The sequence below is a fragment of the Ovis aries genome, chromosome 1, assembly GCF_016772045.2.
Source record: "Ovis aries strain OAR_USU_Benz2616 breed Rambouillet chromosome 1, ARS-UI_Ramb_v3.0, whole genome shotgun sequence".
Classification (NCBI taxonomy): Eukaryota; Metazoa; Chordata; class Mammalia; order Artiodactyla; family Bovidae; genus Ovis; species Ovis aries.
Genome location: NC_056054.1, coordinates 179,529,412 through 179,546,039, shown reverse-complemented (window position 1 = coordinate 179,546,039; position 16,628 = coordinate 179,529,412). Strand labels below are relative to the sequence as shown.

At 37.7% G+C, this 16,628-nt stretch overlaps 1 protein-coding gene and 1 pseudogene across 8 annotated transcripts in view; both read right to left on the bottom strand.

Annotated features, from left to right (window-relative positions):
• The window catches only part of GRAMD1C (GRAM domain containing 1C), a 98,417-nt gene that overhangs the window by 9,339 nt on the left and 72,450 nt on the right, over window positions 1–16,628 (bottom strand). For all 8 annotated transcript variants that reach the window (XM_060417887.1, XM_027980053.2, XM_042231617.1 and 5 more), the window contains 5 exons: window positions 11,354–11,491; window positions 5,580–5,698; window positions 3,752–3,894; window positions 2,793–2,896; window positions 1,193–1,369 (listed from right to left, as the gene is read on the bottom strand). In XM_060417887.1, coding sequence (XP_060273870.1) covers window positions 1,193–1,369; window positions 2,793–2,896; window positions 3,752–3,894; window positions 5,580–5,698; window positions 11,354–11,491 — 681 coding nt within the window. The remainder of the gene's footprint in view (window positions 1–1,192; window positions 1,370–2,792; window positions 2,897–3,751; window positions 3,895–5,579; window positions 5,699–11,353; window positions 11,492–16,628) is intronic.
• Window positions 11,984–12,082, bottom strand: LOC114111191 (U6 spliceosomal RNA; annotated as a pseudogene).

Below are 16,628 nucleotides of genomic sequence, written 5' to 3'. Positions count from 1 at the left end.
TCCCTGCAAATAATATTTGAGTTAGTTCTATGTGCATAAGGCTTTGCTCTGTAAAAAAATTTTTTTGAAATCATCCTCCCCTGTTTTCTGTTGCCCAAATTTTGTTGCCAAATCCTAAAATTAAATAGCCATTAGATTTAAATGTTAGAAAAATATATTCACACTAAGGTGTCAGAGAAGACTCTTGAGAATCCCTTGGACAGCAAGGAGATCCAACTAGTCCATCCTAAGGGAAATCAGTCCTGACTATTCAATGGAAGGACTGATGCTGAAGCTGAAACTCCAATACTTTGGCCACCTGATGCGAAGAACTGACTCATTGGAAAAGACCCTGATGCTGGGAAAGATTGAAGGTGGGAGGAGAAGGGGACGACAGAGGATGAGATAGTTGGATGGCATTACCGACTCTATAGACATGAGTTTGAGTAAGCTCCGTGAGTTGGTGATGGACAGGGAAGCCTGGCATGCTGCAGTCCATGGGGTCACAAAGACTCGGACACGACTGAGTGACTGAACTGAACTGAACTGAAGATATAAACCTTAGAAGAGGATCTGATAATGCAGAAGGATGAGGGTGTACGACAGCTTCTTATTTCTGAGAGGGAGGGTGTTATAGTTAGTAGGGACAAGATGTCTTCAAAATTAAGTGCGGAGATAATAAAAGTCAAACTCTATCTCTGCAGTTTTACTGAGCTGGCCCTGACAGTATATAAGGATTAGAAGCATACAATCACTGTAGTAGATTCCAGGGTAGAAATCAAATGTCTGTAAATGCCTGGCAGAAAATTAACAAATGAAACATCCCTCAGTGGGCGAGAGTGATAGGGACCGGTGACCCGGCAAAAGTACACACTCGGTTATATGAGGCAGGCACTGCTAGGCTCCAGCCAATTGACTGCTGCTCTCAAGGCATGTGGGTCCAGGGCTGTCAGATCGGAGTTTTTATATAAAAATGTGCAGTTTTTAAAATACCAGGTAGGTCCAGTACAGTACTTCTATTGGCCACATGCCTGCCATTTTGCAACTGCTCCTTTATATATTATTCAGAGTTTGACAAATATTATCAGAAAAGAAGAGAAAAGGAGCCCTCCTAACTGACCTGTCTTATAAACAAGAGGCATATTCTGCTTCATATAAGTAAACCTATAAAGAAAAAAAGAGCTTTCATCTTTGTTTACCAGGTAACAGCTACCTGTAATATCCCCTTTGGCCTCTAAACTCATGTCTCCAGAAGGACGCTGAGAAGAAAGCTTAGGAGCTGTTTCCGCTGTTCTGTTGAATGTTCGCCTTCTCCTTCGCAGGCCAGTAAGTTTTCCAGGGTCTTCCATGGACTGATTTACCGCGGATTCTTCCATTAACAAATCTGATTCTAAAAAGGAAAAATAATCTTTAGATAGTGGAGAAATCTTCTCAGCTATAATATACAGAAGGGTTGGTTGTTTTGTGCTCAGCTTGCTTTTCTTTTAAGCCTCTGTAACTTTTACTTAATAGCTTTACTTAATAGTTAAGCCTTGGTAACTATTACTCAGGTTTCTTATGGCCTAGATTCAAACTTTACTTTTTCTTAATGAAAAGTTACGGAGTGTACAATGATCCCATAACGAGGTTTCATTATTCCAAGAAGAATGAACTGTATTAATTAATGATGGGAACCATCAGAACAGATCTGCCATGTGCCATATTAAATATTAATGTAAAGATTTCAGTTATGGAAACAACAGGCTACCCACTTACATTGGGTCCCTAGAAAGATTTCCAAGATAGATTATAGTACTTGATCATAAATCTCAAAGGAAGAAGCAGCATACAATAGTTCTAATTTACAATGAAAGTTTGCAAAAAAAGGAAGCACTGGTCAAGAAAGTCTGCAAACAATCTAAAAACTTTGTTTTTCTCAACTGTTTTAACCTTTCCCTTCACAAGATTTTTCATTAGAAGTTCATTATCTATCAGCCAAACTTATCTTTGAGTTTTTCTTTCCTTGCTCCTGATTTGGAGTTTAATAATGAAACAACCAATGAGAAAGCAAGGAAAATAAATAACCAGCAAACTGGCTAGTGAAGCCTTAAATTACCCTGAGTTTATCTGCCACCACCTTTTCTTTAACTAAATTAATTACATTCGTGTGTGTGTGTGTGTGTGTGTGTGTGTGTGTGTGTGTATGACATATATATATATAACATATATGCATGCTTTTTCTTCATGTACATTTTAAGGAATATCCAAAGAGAACAACTACATCACTTCCCCTCCACCAAATCCATACATGTACATGGTCCCATGGCTAAGTGGGCCTGCATAAACCCAGGAGAGCTATGTCGGTAAGGGGGGTATGGGCCTGAGGACTCTTCAGACCTTCCTCATGAGCACACTGCATGCTTATGGTCAGGTCACCCAGCCCCTCACTGCAGTCAGCTTCCTGGCTCCTTGCAGAGAGAGGGAGTGTGACAGCTCCTAAGTGTGTCATCCTGGAAAAGTCACTTCACCTCTCTCTCTCTGTTTTGATATTTCCTCTTTAGTAAAATGGGGAAAAAAATTATAGGTTTGCAATGAGTTGATATTTATAAAACACACAGGGCAACATCTGGCATATCATAAGCATTATATAAGTGTTTGGTAGATCAATGAAAATTAGAAGTTTTTAAATTTTAAGTGTAACAGTTGGAACCCTTCAGTAAGAGTCATTCCAATGCCATCTACCAGTTCCTACTATGAATCCAATTGAAGAATCCATCCATTCTGTTAATAAATGCCATTCTTACAAAAGTAGATAAATCAAGAAATTTACAAACCAAGCTGTTTGAAATAATCTGCCAGTGAACTCCAGGAATTCTTCTCAATTAAAGATTTGATAATAGCCCATGGTTGTTTTTTATATTTCAAATCTGTTGAAACTCTAATGAATAAGGAAGGAAGAAGAATATTTAATTTACAAGATTTAATCACATTATGAACATTGCATTTAAATGTAGGAATGAATTCAGTGGAAAGCCAAAAGGATGTAAAGTCACTAAGACTACAAAAATCATGTTGATGTATGGCAAAACCAACACAATATTGTAAAGTAATTAACCTCTAATTAAAATAAATAAATTTATATTAAAAAAAGACTACAAAAAAACTTCACTGAAAATGAATTCTTTAAAAAAATTACTGGGAGCTGCTAATAATTTCATCAACTTCGCATTTTATTTCTTTGCTTTCTCAAACTCTGAGTTTTCTTTATTTAAATAGCGATAAAGGCTCAAAATAAATTAAATGTCCTAAACGCCTTGTATAAAAAATCACTAGTGGTCATACGTTAGCTAAAAGTCACTACACTAGCTGAGACTAGGGCAAGTGTATGATGGGCCCAGCACCACCTTCAACACACCAACATTTCTGGTCTCCCACTGCAACAGAGCTGTTTACTGCCCACCACGTGCTGCTCATATCTCCCAGCCCCCTTGCCATTAAACAGGGTCCTGGGACCCTTCTGGCCACTGGACTGTGAGCACAACTCTATAGCTCTCTCTCTTCTGGTAGTAACTGAAATGATACATATTCTGGATTGTGCAGCCCCAGAGGTCAAAGCCCCATCAGCCTGGCTTCTTGAGTGAGGCTTCCCACCCTTCTGCTGACCATCAGTGGACACGCAAAGCAAGAAATAAAGTTTTGTTGTGTAAAACTGCAACTAAGATTTCAGGATTGATACATTGCCAGCATACAATGTAGCCTGTCCTGACTAAAACATTCGTTTACAGTAGCTCACCTCAGTCGGCATTTCTGCTTTGAAGATCGGATGATACAGTATCTGTTGAGAGTATAGAAGTAATCATGGTAGGGGACATCATGTGTCAGCACTTCTGCATCTACCAAATAAAACTGTGCTTCCCGACTTTCTTTATACAGTCTCTGCCAAAATAAGATGAAATTTTTTTGCATGTACATGTTTAATACATCAAATTCCCTGCCAACTTAGAACATGTATACCAGAATTCCTTCTCACAAATTACAAAAAAACATGAGGAGCCTATATTCAAAGCCAGAAGGGCCTCCACGTTGCTATGTAATCTACAAATTGAGGAGAAGGAATGTGCAGAAATAGTATTTGCTGCCTCTCTGTCATTTCATTGTATAATTTTTTCCCTTCATTTTAGGCATGCATAGGAGAAAGGAACTACATGATCTCTCATCTGTGTTAGCAGTTTATTAAGAATTTCAAATGTTCCTGGTAGAGGAATAATTCAAAATTTAATTGAACAAAAAAAAAATTTAATTGAACAAAGCCAGGACCCCACTCTAAAATTCATTAAAATTTAATAAAAACCACTCTTCACCAAAAAAAAAAAAAAAAATGAAGGAAGGGGACAACCAGACAAAATACTGCTTTCCCTAAATAGGCTTTGAAGTGGTTGCTGGCCAACTCTTTCTCATTTTAACCTTACCTCTTCTATTTATCCTCTAAAGTTATCAAAGACTCTCAAACACCAAAAAGAAACTTCTCTTAAATGTTTGGAAATCTTTGGAAGAGAAAATTTTAAGTCCTTTTGAACACTGATGGACAAAAACTAAGACAGCAAGAATAATTCAGATGTTAATAGATATTTTTTAACTCCGTAGAACAGATATACAGTACTTCAACAAAACTGGCCAGACATAAACCACAGTATATGACAGTGCCACGCTGGTCAGAGTAGACAGAAAATACCTAACACTCTCTTCCTCATATGTCATAGCAGCCATCTAGTTATTTGGCCCTAACCCTTGACACGATCCTGTAAATCAGATTCCAATAGTGTTATTAAAAAAATAAAAAAAACACTTATTATGAAAAAGTTCAAACATATACAAGAGTAGAAATGAACATTACATAATGAACCCTCATCAGCTCATCAACCAGCTTCAATATTAACTCACATCCAGTCCTGTTTCATCTGTATCTCTCCCCACATTCCCTCCCTCCACCTTCATCTTCTGCCTAGCTACTTTTAAAAGATATCCTAACCACCAATATAATTTCACCCAAAAATACATCAGTATATTTCTTTATCAATTGCTCAGTGGTGGTGGTGGTTTAGTCCCTCAGTTGTGTCTGACTTTTGTGACCCCATGGACTGTAGCCTGCCAGGTTCCTCTGTCCTTGGAATTTCCCAGGCAAGAATCCTGGAGTGGACTGCCATTTCCTTCTCCAGGGGATCTTCTCAACACAGGATCGAAACCATGTCTTCTGCATTGTAGGTGGATTCTTTACCACTGAGTCACCAAGGGATTCCCTAAAATTCCTCAGTATATCCCTTTAAAAGATAAATGCTCCTTGCTTTAAAATATAACAACCATACCATTACAGAACTTAGAAATGAACAATTCCTTAAATCTCCGAAAAGCCTTTTTACAGTTGGCTTGACTGAATTAGGATTGGATTGATTTGTTTATGTGTCTCTTAAACTCTTTTAACCTGTAAACAGTTTCTCCTCCCTTCTTTGTCTTGCTGTATACTTGTCGAGACCGTCTTATAAATTGGTGACTAGGACCTCTGACAGGCATCTTCTCTCTTTCCACATACATGGTTCTTTTGGAATACTGGCGCATAGGCATACCTGCTTCTCAGTGGCCGTGGTACACTTTCCAGTTAGTGGATTGTTAAGGACTATAGTGTAAGTCATGGTTCTCAGCTGGTCCCCTCCAGGTTCCACATTCCAAGGGGTAGATACTACATCTAATCACAGCAAAAAATAGTGAAAAGAGTTAATTCTAGAAATTTGAAGGGTACGGCTTGTAATGGAATCAAAGACAGAGTTTTTGAGCTATTTAAATTTTTATCTGTGACCAGTTCTAACTTCCTTATAACTGTGTTATTCATTTAACATTAAAGAAGAGTAAAGTTATATCAGGCACTCTTCTTGCATGTGACATACACCTCATCTCTGATCCATTTACTTCTAAATTGTTGTCTATTAAAACATTTTTTCTTTTCTCTAGAAGATAAAATTAAAAGTGTATCATCAGTGGGCTTCTTTTTAAAGTTCCCAGTACCTACAAAGAGAAGTAAGGGTGTCCACTTATCAGAGACAAAACATTTCAGCACTCCCAAGGACGAGACCTTGAAAGACATTTGTCCTTAATGTAGCAATATGATCTGATCTCAACTTGTGGAGAAATCACATCAATGAGAAATCATACAATGTTAATGGCTTCTCTGCAGAGATCTTTAATCAAGGAGGGGGCAATGGAATATAAATAAACTATATAACCTTTTCTATATGAAGAAAGCTCTAGAAAAATCTATCTTTATGGCAAGATTTTGTAAAAATTCTATTTCTTTTGCTTAGCAACAACACAATGAGCAAAAACACACTTTGAACAGAAATACTGTGGTATTGGAGAAGACTCTTGAGAGTCTTGAGAAGACTCTCAGTGAGAGTCCCTTGGGCTGTAAGAAGATCAAACTAGTCAATCCTAAAGGAGATCAGTCCTGAATATTCATTAGGACTGATGCCGAAGCTGAAACTCCAATACTGTGGCCACCTGATGAGAAGAACTGATTCATTTGAAAAGACCCTGATGCTGGGAAAGATTGAAGGTGGGAGGAGAACGGGATGACAGAGGATGAGATGGTTGGATGGCATCACCAACCCTATGGACATGAATTTGAGTAAGCTTTGGGAGTTGGTGATGGACAGGGAAGCCTGGCATGCAGCAGTTCATGGGGTCACAAAGAGTCAGACACGACTGAGCATCTGAACTGAATTGAATATCTTTAGAACATAGCACCATATAACAAAGTTCATTTAACAAGCTAACACTAGGAAAATACAGGTAACAGCATCATGAACTCTATTTGAAGATCTAACTAAGTCACCTAGCACAACTGTTCTTGTTGTTATCTAGTTGTTAAGTCGTATCTGACTCCTTGTGACCCCATGGACTGTAGCTTGCCAGGCTCCTCTGTCCATGGGATTCCTCAGGCAAGAGTACTGGAGTGGGTTGCCATTTCCTTCTCCAGGGGATCTTTCTAACCCAGGGATCAAACCCAGGTCTCCTGCATTGCAAGCAGACTCTGAGCCACCTGGGAAGCCCTACCTAGCACAATGGACTTAGGCAATTAGTATATCTGGCTGCTGCACATCAATATCCTAAAACAGAAGCTTTTATCTAACCTGTTACCCATCATCAAAGGAAAGGAAATAAGGCTTTATGATATATTCAATTTTATTTAACTTCTTTCAGTCAGCTAAGCCTAGGGATTTAATGAGGGATCCTGAAGCTGCCTGTTGCTTATCTTTTACAGAAAAATTTTGCAAGTAAACTAAACAGGCAACATCTCAAATCATGGGATCTATAATACAGAATTTGTTTTAAAATGATTTATTTAGGTGTACAATAGATATACAATTAATTATAAAATACTTTGTAAAATATCACTTTGGTCATATGTCAGCCTGTTTCAAAAGAATTATACAAATAGTTCATTGTTAACCAGTGACTAAATTTAAAGATATCATTGAATTCTGCCGTTAAAACTGCACACTATTCAACAAAGCAATTATCAACAAAGATAAAAGTCTCTCTTTCACTTGTATTTTCATCAGTGTTACCAACAAGCCTATTGAATATCACGTGTCAGAATGTTACAACATTTTGGAATAGTCAAGTCCCCAAAACCTACGTAAAGTTCATCATAATATAAAGAACAGATGAAGTTATGAGAAAAAATGGCAACAGTATACAAACAGACATATGAGGCATTTTGATAACAAAAAGTTGAAGTAATCAAAAGCAAAAATTGCAAAATAAATAATTCAAGAATCCTCTGATGTAATAAAATTTTAAAATTGGTGAATCTTCACACCCACTAGGATAACTATTATCACAAAAACCTGAAAATGAGAGGTTGGCTAAAATATGGAGAAATTGGAACATTTATGCAGTGTTGGTAGGACTATAAAATGATGCAGCCACTGTGGAAAACAATGGCAGTTCTTCAAAAAATTAAATACAGAATTACCGTATGATCCATTTCTACTTCTAGGTATTACCCAAAGGAACTAAGAGCAGGGATTCAAACACATACTTGTACATCAGTGTTCACAGCAGCAGCATCCACAATAACTAAAAAGTGGAAATAACTCAAAACTCCACTGATAAAGGAGTAGGTATACAAAATGTGGCATAAACATACAATGGTTTAGCATTTGTTCTTTAAAAGGAATGAGATGAAATCCATACTGCAATATGGATAAACCCTGAAGACATTATGCTAAGTGAAATAAGTAGTCACAAAGAAAGAAATACTGTAACTGTGGTGTTGGAGAAGACTCTTGAGAATCCCTTGGACTGCAAGGAGATCAAACCAGTCAATCCTAAAGGAAATCAATCCTGAAAATTCATTGGAGGGACTGAAGCTCAGGCTGAAGCTCCAATACTTCGGCCACCTGGTACAAAGAGCTGACCTATTAGAAAAGACCCTGATGGTGGTAAAGATTGAAGGCAAGAGAAGGGGATGATAGAGGATGAGACAGTTGGATGGCATTACCGACTCAATGGGCATGAGTTTGAGCAAGCTCCAGGAGACAGAGAAGGACAGAGAAGCCTGGCGTGCTGCATTCCATGGGGTCCCAAAGAGTCAGACAACTGCGTGACTGAACAACAGAAGCATAGTAAGATTCATGGAGGCAGAAAGTAGAATGGTGTTCATCAGGAGACGGGGAGAGGGGAAAATGGAGCGTTACTGTTCACCAGGGACAGTGTTTCAGTTTGGGGAAGATGGAAAGTTCCGGCGATGGTGATGGGTACAGAACAATGTGAACGTACTTAATGCCACTGAACTGCACATTTTAAAATTATTAAAATGGTAAGTTTTATGTTATGTGCAGAAATAATACCACAATAAAAAAGACTGGTAAATGCAGGTGATAGGTAGGTTTCATTATACTATTCGTGCAACTTTTCTAAAGATCTGCATTTTTCCAAATTAGAAAGTTGAATCAAAAGACTTAAAACTGAGCTTTACATTATAAAAATAGTGTCCTATAACCATAAACAAAGATTTTAAAGAATTCAAATTGTGATTTTTATTAAAAATTATTAAGAATAATTATCATTATTCTTAATAATTTAAAATAAATTTTAATTATTAAAAAAACAGATCCAGAAGTAGCCATTTTAGTGCTAAAATTAGGTTAAATCCACAAATAACTGACCATACTATATTTTCCCATTAAACTCTTCATAGTTTAAAAAGCAGCCTTTGAAACCTGTTCTCAAGAAATGCAACTTTGACTACCAGATAACAAATTCAGAAGAGAATAGAATAGTGTGCAATGATAAGCAGATTATCTCTTTGGGGGCAAACCTTCTGACTAATTCTAGGTCTAATGGCAACATGCCTATAACTATTTATACTTGTGATAAGCCAGAAGCCTTTGCTTCCCAAAGCCATTTATAGCATCAGATGGCAAACACAGTCATCCATACTGAAGTTAGATATGATATCAGACACCAAACGCAGCTGTGATTTTAAAAAAAAAAAGCCTTCATTTTGTACCAACGTGGAATAACATAGCTAGTTCCCTCTGGGCCTTTCCAGCCATAAAAATGGCAGTGCAATATCAACAGGCATCATCTTAGAAAATTAAGAGATATAAAATATCCAGCTCTTCTGGAATGGCAAATTCTCCAGGCAGACATGAATAGCAAGAACATACAAAATAGATTCAGAACAGATACAATGTTAAACATGAGCTACTGAGTGAAAAGAAAGATTTATATCCCTCAGGTATTACATATTTTTAAAACTGGAAGAACAGGAAAAAAATTAATGATTTTTAAAAACATGACATTTAATATAATCACAAGACAATAGCTATCAATCAAAAATTGCTTTGCTACTCTACTATGAATAAGAAAAAATTACTTTTTTATATCTAGTCTGTATCAATGTTATAGCCTATGAATATGTAATTATGTTTACATAAAAGTTTCAAATAAAGGAATAACATCTAACGGTTAATAAAATGGTTAGATTATACATTATATTTAATTTGACTCTCTTTGACTATGTCAAATGACTCAGCTTATATGGATCTCTGCCACTGGTGTTTTCTAATTTTATATAGCAAGTTAAACCATATGCTCCCGAAGTTTCTAAGATATCTTGAAATATTTAGGATAAATTCAATTTCAGGTTGGCTATATGCTTCTTTGAGATGTTTACCAAAATAGAACTTTTAACACATAATCAATAAAATCTTTTTTATAACAACCTTCCTAATTGGAGTATTTTCATTAAGATAGACCATAGGCATTGCAACCTCAAGTCTCCACGAATTTGCAGAAAAAACACACATGTGTACCACTACCCAAATCAAGATAGAGAACTTTACCAGCATCCCAGAAGCTCCCTTCCAGTCTCTATCCACCCACAGCAGTCCCCACAGCAGTTAACTACTCTGCTGCTTTCATGTCTATAAATAAGTTTTACCTCGTTTTGAACTTTAAAGAAATCACAGTATGTACTATTTTATGTCTGACTTCTCTTGCTTAATACTATAGTATACCCATAAGATTTATATGTATTGTTAGCAGCAGTTGGTTTTTTTTTTTCCATCACCATAAGTATTCTTTTGTGTGAACATACATCTGTTAACATACATACATCCACATTACTGGTAGATATTTGGGCTGTTTTGAGTTTGGGGGCCATTATAAATAATGCTGCTATGAACATGGCAGTACATATCTTTCAGAGTACACTGGGACCCATTTCTGAAGGTTATATGTATCTAGTAGATACCACCAAATCATTTTGCAAAGTGACTATACTAGTTCATACTCTACTAGAATCCAGTTGGCTTCCTAGGTGGCACTAGCGGTAAGGAACCCATCTGCAAATACAGGAGACACAGGGGTGCAGGTTTGATCTCTGGGTCAGGAAGATCCCTGGAAGAGGGCATGGCAACCCACTCCAGAATTCTTGCCTAGAGAATCCCATGGACAGAGGAGCCTGGCGGGCTATAGTCCATGGGGTCTCAAAGAGTTGGACACAACTGAAGCAACTTAGCATATATGCTCAGAATCCAACTATTCCACAATGGAATCCTTTTAAATGGGGCTCAACCCAATTGAACTGCTATATTAACAAATAAATGGAGTTTTAGTTCTCAAAGGGTCTGAACTTAATAGTAGGTAAGATCTGACTAACTGAAAAATTATACTAATTTACATGTGATTTTACCCAAAACACCTAAACACTAGTTTCTACATCACCAAAATTAAATTGAAGCCTGTCTATTTTTTCCACTTGATAACAGAAACTCTCTAAGGATAATAAAATTCTCCCACATTTATCATTAGATAAGAACACAAGACCAACCTATTATATTTCTAGAATTAGAAAATCTCTGCATAAAGCGTGAACTGGTGAACAGCAATTCAAACATTCTTTCAGCACTGATATGAAACACACGGTTGATGTAAAGTCTTCCATGAAGGTCTTTCTCAAGAATGTTTTCTGGAGAAACAAAAAACACAGAACAAAAAGGGAAGACATCAAAGAAAGGTAATTTCAAGGTTTCATTTTGTTTGTTTTAGGCACAAAATGGCTTTTATGATCACAGCACATTACACGACACTATTAAAACTCTAAATTGGTATTATATTCATACATATTATGTATAACTATACATAAAAGTGAAAGTGAAAGTGAAGTCGCTCAGTTGTGCCAACTCTTTGCAACCCCAAGGACTGTAGCCTACCAGGCTCCTCAGTCCATGGGATTCTCCAGGCAATAGTACTGGAGTGGACTGCCATTTCCTTCTCCAGGGGATCTTCCCGACCCAGGGATTGAACCCGGGTCTCCCACATTGTAGACAGACGCTTAACCATCTGAGCCAAATAGATAGTAATTAAACTATACATGATCAATAGTTCAGTTGTCAAATACCAAGATATAGAAATATTTAATTTGCATGATAGTAAACTCTCATAATATCATATATCATTCAAAAGAACAGTTCATGAATTTCTGTGTCATCCATGTGCAGCGGCCATGCTAACCTCTGTATCATTCCAATTTCAGTATATGTGCTGCCAAACCAAGCACTCAAAAAAATATTTTAAAAAAAGGAATCTTTCAAGAGTGACAAGGGACACATAGCAGGTCCTATTTCTGAATGTGCATACATATTAAGTAAATATTAAGACATTAATGGCTTTAATATCTGCTGTACTCACTATCTTACTAGTCTGAATAATGTTTCAAACTTGACTTAAAGTTCACTCCCCCAAGACAAGTATCACTGTATTTACAATCTGTTCTCAATACTACACATTAAAAGAAATCCTTCTGAAAGAGAAAAATAAATATCATATATTAACACATATATATGGAATCTAGAAAGATGGTACTGATGAACCTATTTGCAGGAAAGCAATGGAGACACAGGCATAGAGAACAGACTTGCGGAAATAGTGAGGAAGGAGAGGGTGGGACAAATGGAGAGAAGAAGATATACACTACCATATTTAAAAGAGATGCCAGTGGGAATTTGCTGTATGACTCAGGGAGCGCAAACTGGTGCTCTGAGACACCCTAGAGGGGTGGGGTGGGGTGGGTGGTGGGAGGGCAATTCAAGAGGGAGGGGACATATGTATACCTACAACAAACTCATGTTGATGTACAGCAAAAACCATCACAATATTGTAAAGTCATTATCCTCCAATTAAAATAAATTAATTTTTAAAAATAAATATGTGTAAAAAATAATTTAATTAATCAAAAAAGAAATCCTTCTGAAAAGTATTCTTCAAAGCTAAATAAAGCCCAATGGAATACTATATTTTTTCTAAGAACCTGACAGCAATGTTGAAAACTCTTTTGTAGAAAATAAGGAAGCTCACCTCTCCTCATATTCCCTGGAAACACTACATGAAATAGCCCATGCATTCATGATGTTACCACATGTCAGGTATTGTGCTAAGCAACTTAGAGGTATTCACACATATTCTCACAGCAATCCTGTGAGGCAAGAGCTTTTCACATCTTCATCTCCATTGTACAGATGAGGAAACCGCAGCACTCGGAGAACTGCCAAAGCTCCATGGCTGGTCAGTGGCTGAACTGAAACCTGAAATCACTCTAGCTGCAGAACACACACACTTAACCCTATTCTATAGTGCAAGAATTTAACTCCGAAGACTCTAAAGGAAATGGCGGGGCTGGGGGACATCTAGGAACAGGAGTCTGGTAGAATAAAGGAAATGGAGTAAAGCAATCCAGTTGAAATTTTAATGATTTCAGGACTGGGATTATTTATTGTTTTATGGATTATGCCCATCATTACAGAATGAAAACTGTGACAAAAGCTCCCCATAGCTCACAAATCAAGTTCTAAGAATTATGTGTTGAGCATCTGTCCACATTAAGCCACTGGAAGCAGTCAAAGTAAAAGGCAGTGGTCTAAGAAGCAGGAAAGAAAAATCCCTCCAGCTCTGCCTTCACTCCAGCTACTCCTCATGAAATGGTCTGTTCTCCCTGTTTTGTTATAGGTGCAGAGAAGTTAGGGATATAGTGGGTAGATATCAATTTACCTCCTTCCTGCAACAATACTGCGTGTAGACAAAAGCATGCACATGGTAGGCACTGCAATCTCAAGTAATGGCTCCTCTGGCATAGAAATTAATCACTGAAACCAGGCAATTTACTAAGGTTCTATGAGGTAACTTCCAAATTAGGCTTGAGAAATACCTTTTTCTGACACAGAAGTAATATATGTTCATTATGACGTCCCTTATAGCTCAGTTGGTAAAGAATCCGCCTGCAATGCAGGAGACCCTGGTTCGATTCCTGGGTCGGGAAGATCCACTGAAAAACGGATAGGCTACCCACTTCAGCATTCTTGGACTTCTCAGGTGGCTCAGCTGGTAAAGAATCCACCTGCAATGAGGGAGACCTTGCTTTGATCCCTGGGTTGGAAAGATCCCCTGGAGAAGGGAAAGGCTACCCACTCCAGTATTCTTGCCTGGAGAATTCCATGGACAGTCTAGTCCACGGGGTCTCAGAGACTCAGACATAACTGAGCGACTTTCACTTTAACTTCCAAGTTTATTGTAAAAATAATTCATACATTCACAAGAAAGCAAACAAGTATAGGTATTCTATGTATCCTGATCATCCCCTTCACAGAACTTATCCTGACTTGTAATTATATTTTTACTGACTTAGTGCCTTTTTATTGCCTCTTTCCTGCACTAGACTCTTAAGTTCTATGTGAGCAGGGATCATGTTGATTTCACCTAAGTACATTACGAGTTTGGCACATAAGTGTTATATAACCATTTTAGGTGACTGTGGAAAATACAAAAAATCGTAAGTAAAGTAGCTCAGTCATGTCCGACTCTTTGAGAAACCATGGACTATAGTCTACCAGGCTTCTCAGTCCATGGAATTTTCCAGGCAAGAGTACTGGAGTGGGCTGCCATTTTTTTGCAATGATATCTTTTAATTTTTTATTTTTTAATAATTTTAGAGGGACAATTAACTAAACTAGACTTTATTCCTATTTCTTCCAGTAATGTCTTTTTCTGAACAAGAATCCAGCTCAAGGTACCATGTTTGTACTTAGCTGTTATCATCTTAGTCTCCTCCAATCTATAACAGTCCCTCACTTTTTTCTTGTTTTTCAATGACCTAATACATTTGAAAGTACAGCTCAGGTATTATGTAGAACGTCCCCCAATTTGGGTTCACCTGAGGTTTTTTTCATGATTAGACCAGGGTTTGGATTTGGGGGACGAACACCACAGAGGTGAAGTACCCTTCTCCTCAAACTCAGGGGGTATACATAACAGCATTAACCTTGATTAATCTTGATCAATTGGTCAAGGTGGTATCTGGCAGGCTTTTCCACTTCAAAAGTATTATTTTCCTCTTTCCATATGCTATTCATTAGAAATGAGTCCCTAAGTTCAGCCCATCTCAAGGGGAGGAGAATTCAGCTCCACCTCCTGGAAGGGAAAAGATCTACATATATACTTCATTATTTGGAGCTCTGTAAGGAAGACTCCTGCTTTCTCCCCCATTTATATATTTATTCAACCGTTGGTATCAGGATGGATTTACAAAGTCAGTTTATACTTTAGGTTATAATCCAGTACTGTCATTATTTATTTCGCTGCTCACACTTATTTTTTGTTTGCCCATTAGAAGCTTTTTCAGGTTGATGCCTATGACCTTTTGACATGCCTCTTTTTTCTTTTTCAAGCACTTCTTTATATTCTTGCACTATATCTGGGCTCATTTTGTATATTCCCCACCCTAGCCCTTCCCAGGTGGCTCTAGTGGTAAAGAACCCACCTGCCAACGCAGGAGACATAAGAGACCTGGGTTCGATCCCTGGGTCAGGAAGATCTCCTGGAGGAGGGCATGGCAACCCACTCCAGTATTCTTGCCTGGAAAATCCCCTGGACAGAGGAGCTTGGCGGGCTACAGTCCATAGGGTCACAAAGAGTCAGACACAACTGAAGTGTGCACCGTAACCTTAAAAGCAGCCATTTCTCTAAGGAGTCCTGTAATTACTATTTTTCAAAAGCAAGTTTCCTTCCTTAAAGGTCACATTTAAGAAGGAAATAAATTGTATTCATAAAAGTATTTCAATACAATGTCTTCATATTTCATTTAAACTCTACTGTTAGATAAAATGTTCTGTATCATGACTGATAAAAACATAACTTGTGGTATTACTACCAGAAATTAACAATAATACCTTTCGTATGCAAATTTGTTCAAGGAAGTAAGGATACAAAATAAACCATTTCCACCTGGGATTATTTATTTATTAAATTCATGGTACTTTAAAGCCTCCTATCTAAATAACATCATCAATCATATTGCTGGAGCATATTAAGCTAGCAGGTGGTATTTTAAATGGAGAAAGGAACACTGCTCAGCCTCCTGTCCATCACCATCTCCCAGAGTTCACTGACTCATGTCCATCGAGTCCGTGATGCCATCCAGCCATCTCATCCTCTGTTGTCCCCTTCTCCTCCTGCCCCCAATCCCTCCCAGCATCAGAGTCTTTTCCAATGAGTCAACTCTTCGCATAAGGTGGCCAAAGTACTGGAGCTTCAGCTTTAGCATCATTCCTTCCAAAGAAATCCCAGGGTTGATCTCCTTCAGAATGGATTGGTTGGATCTCCTTGCAGTCCAAGGGACCCTCAAGAGTCTTCTCCAACACCACAGTTCAAATGCATCAATTCTTCGGTGCTCAGCCTTCTTCACAGTCCAACTCTCACATCCATACATGACCACAGGAAAAACCATAGTCTTGACTAGACGGACCTTAGTTGGCAAAGTAATGTCTCTGCTTTTGAATATACTATCTAGGTTGGTCATAACTTTTCTTCCAAGGAATAAGCGTCTTTTAATTTCTTGGCTGCAGTCACCATCTGCAGCAGGTGACTATTTCCAATAAAGAATAAATACTATTTCAAATATAACAGTTTAAAAGTAGCCAATGGAAAATGGTAGGAAAATTGAGACCAATAAATATAAGAAGGCCCTTCGCATGAATAAAACTGAGCCCACTGAGCACACACACAACATATGTTGGTAGTATTTTGAGTACGTGTGAAAACATACATTAGGCAGG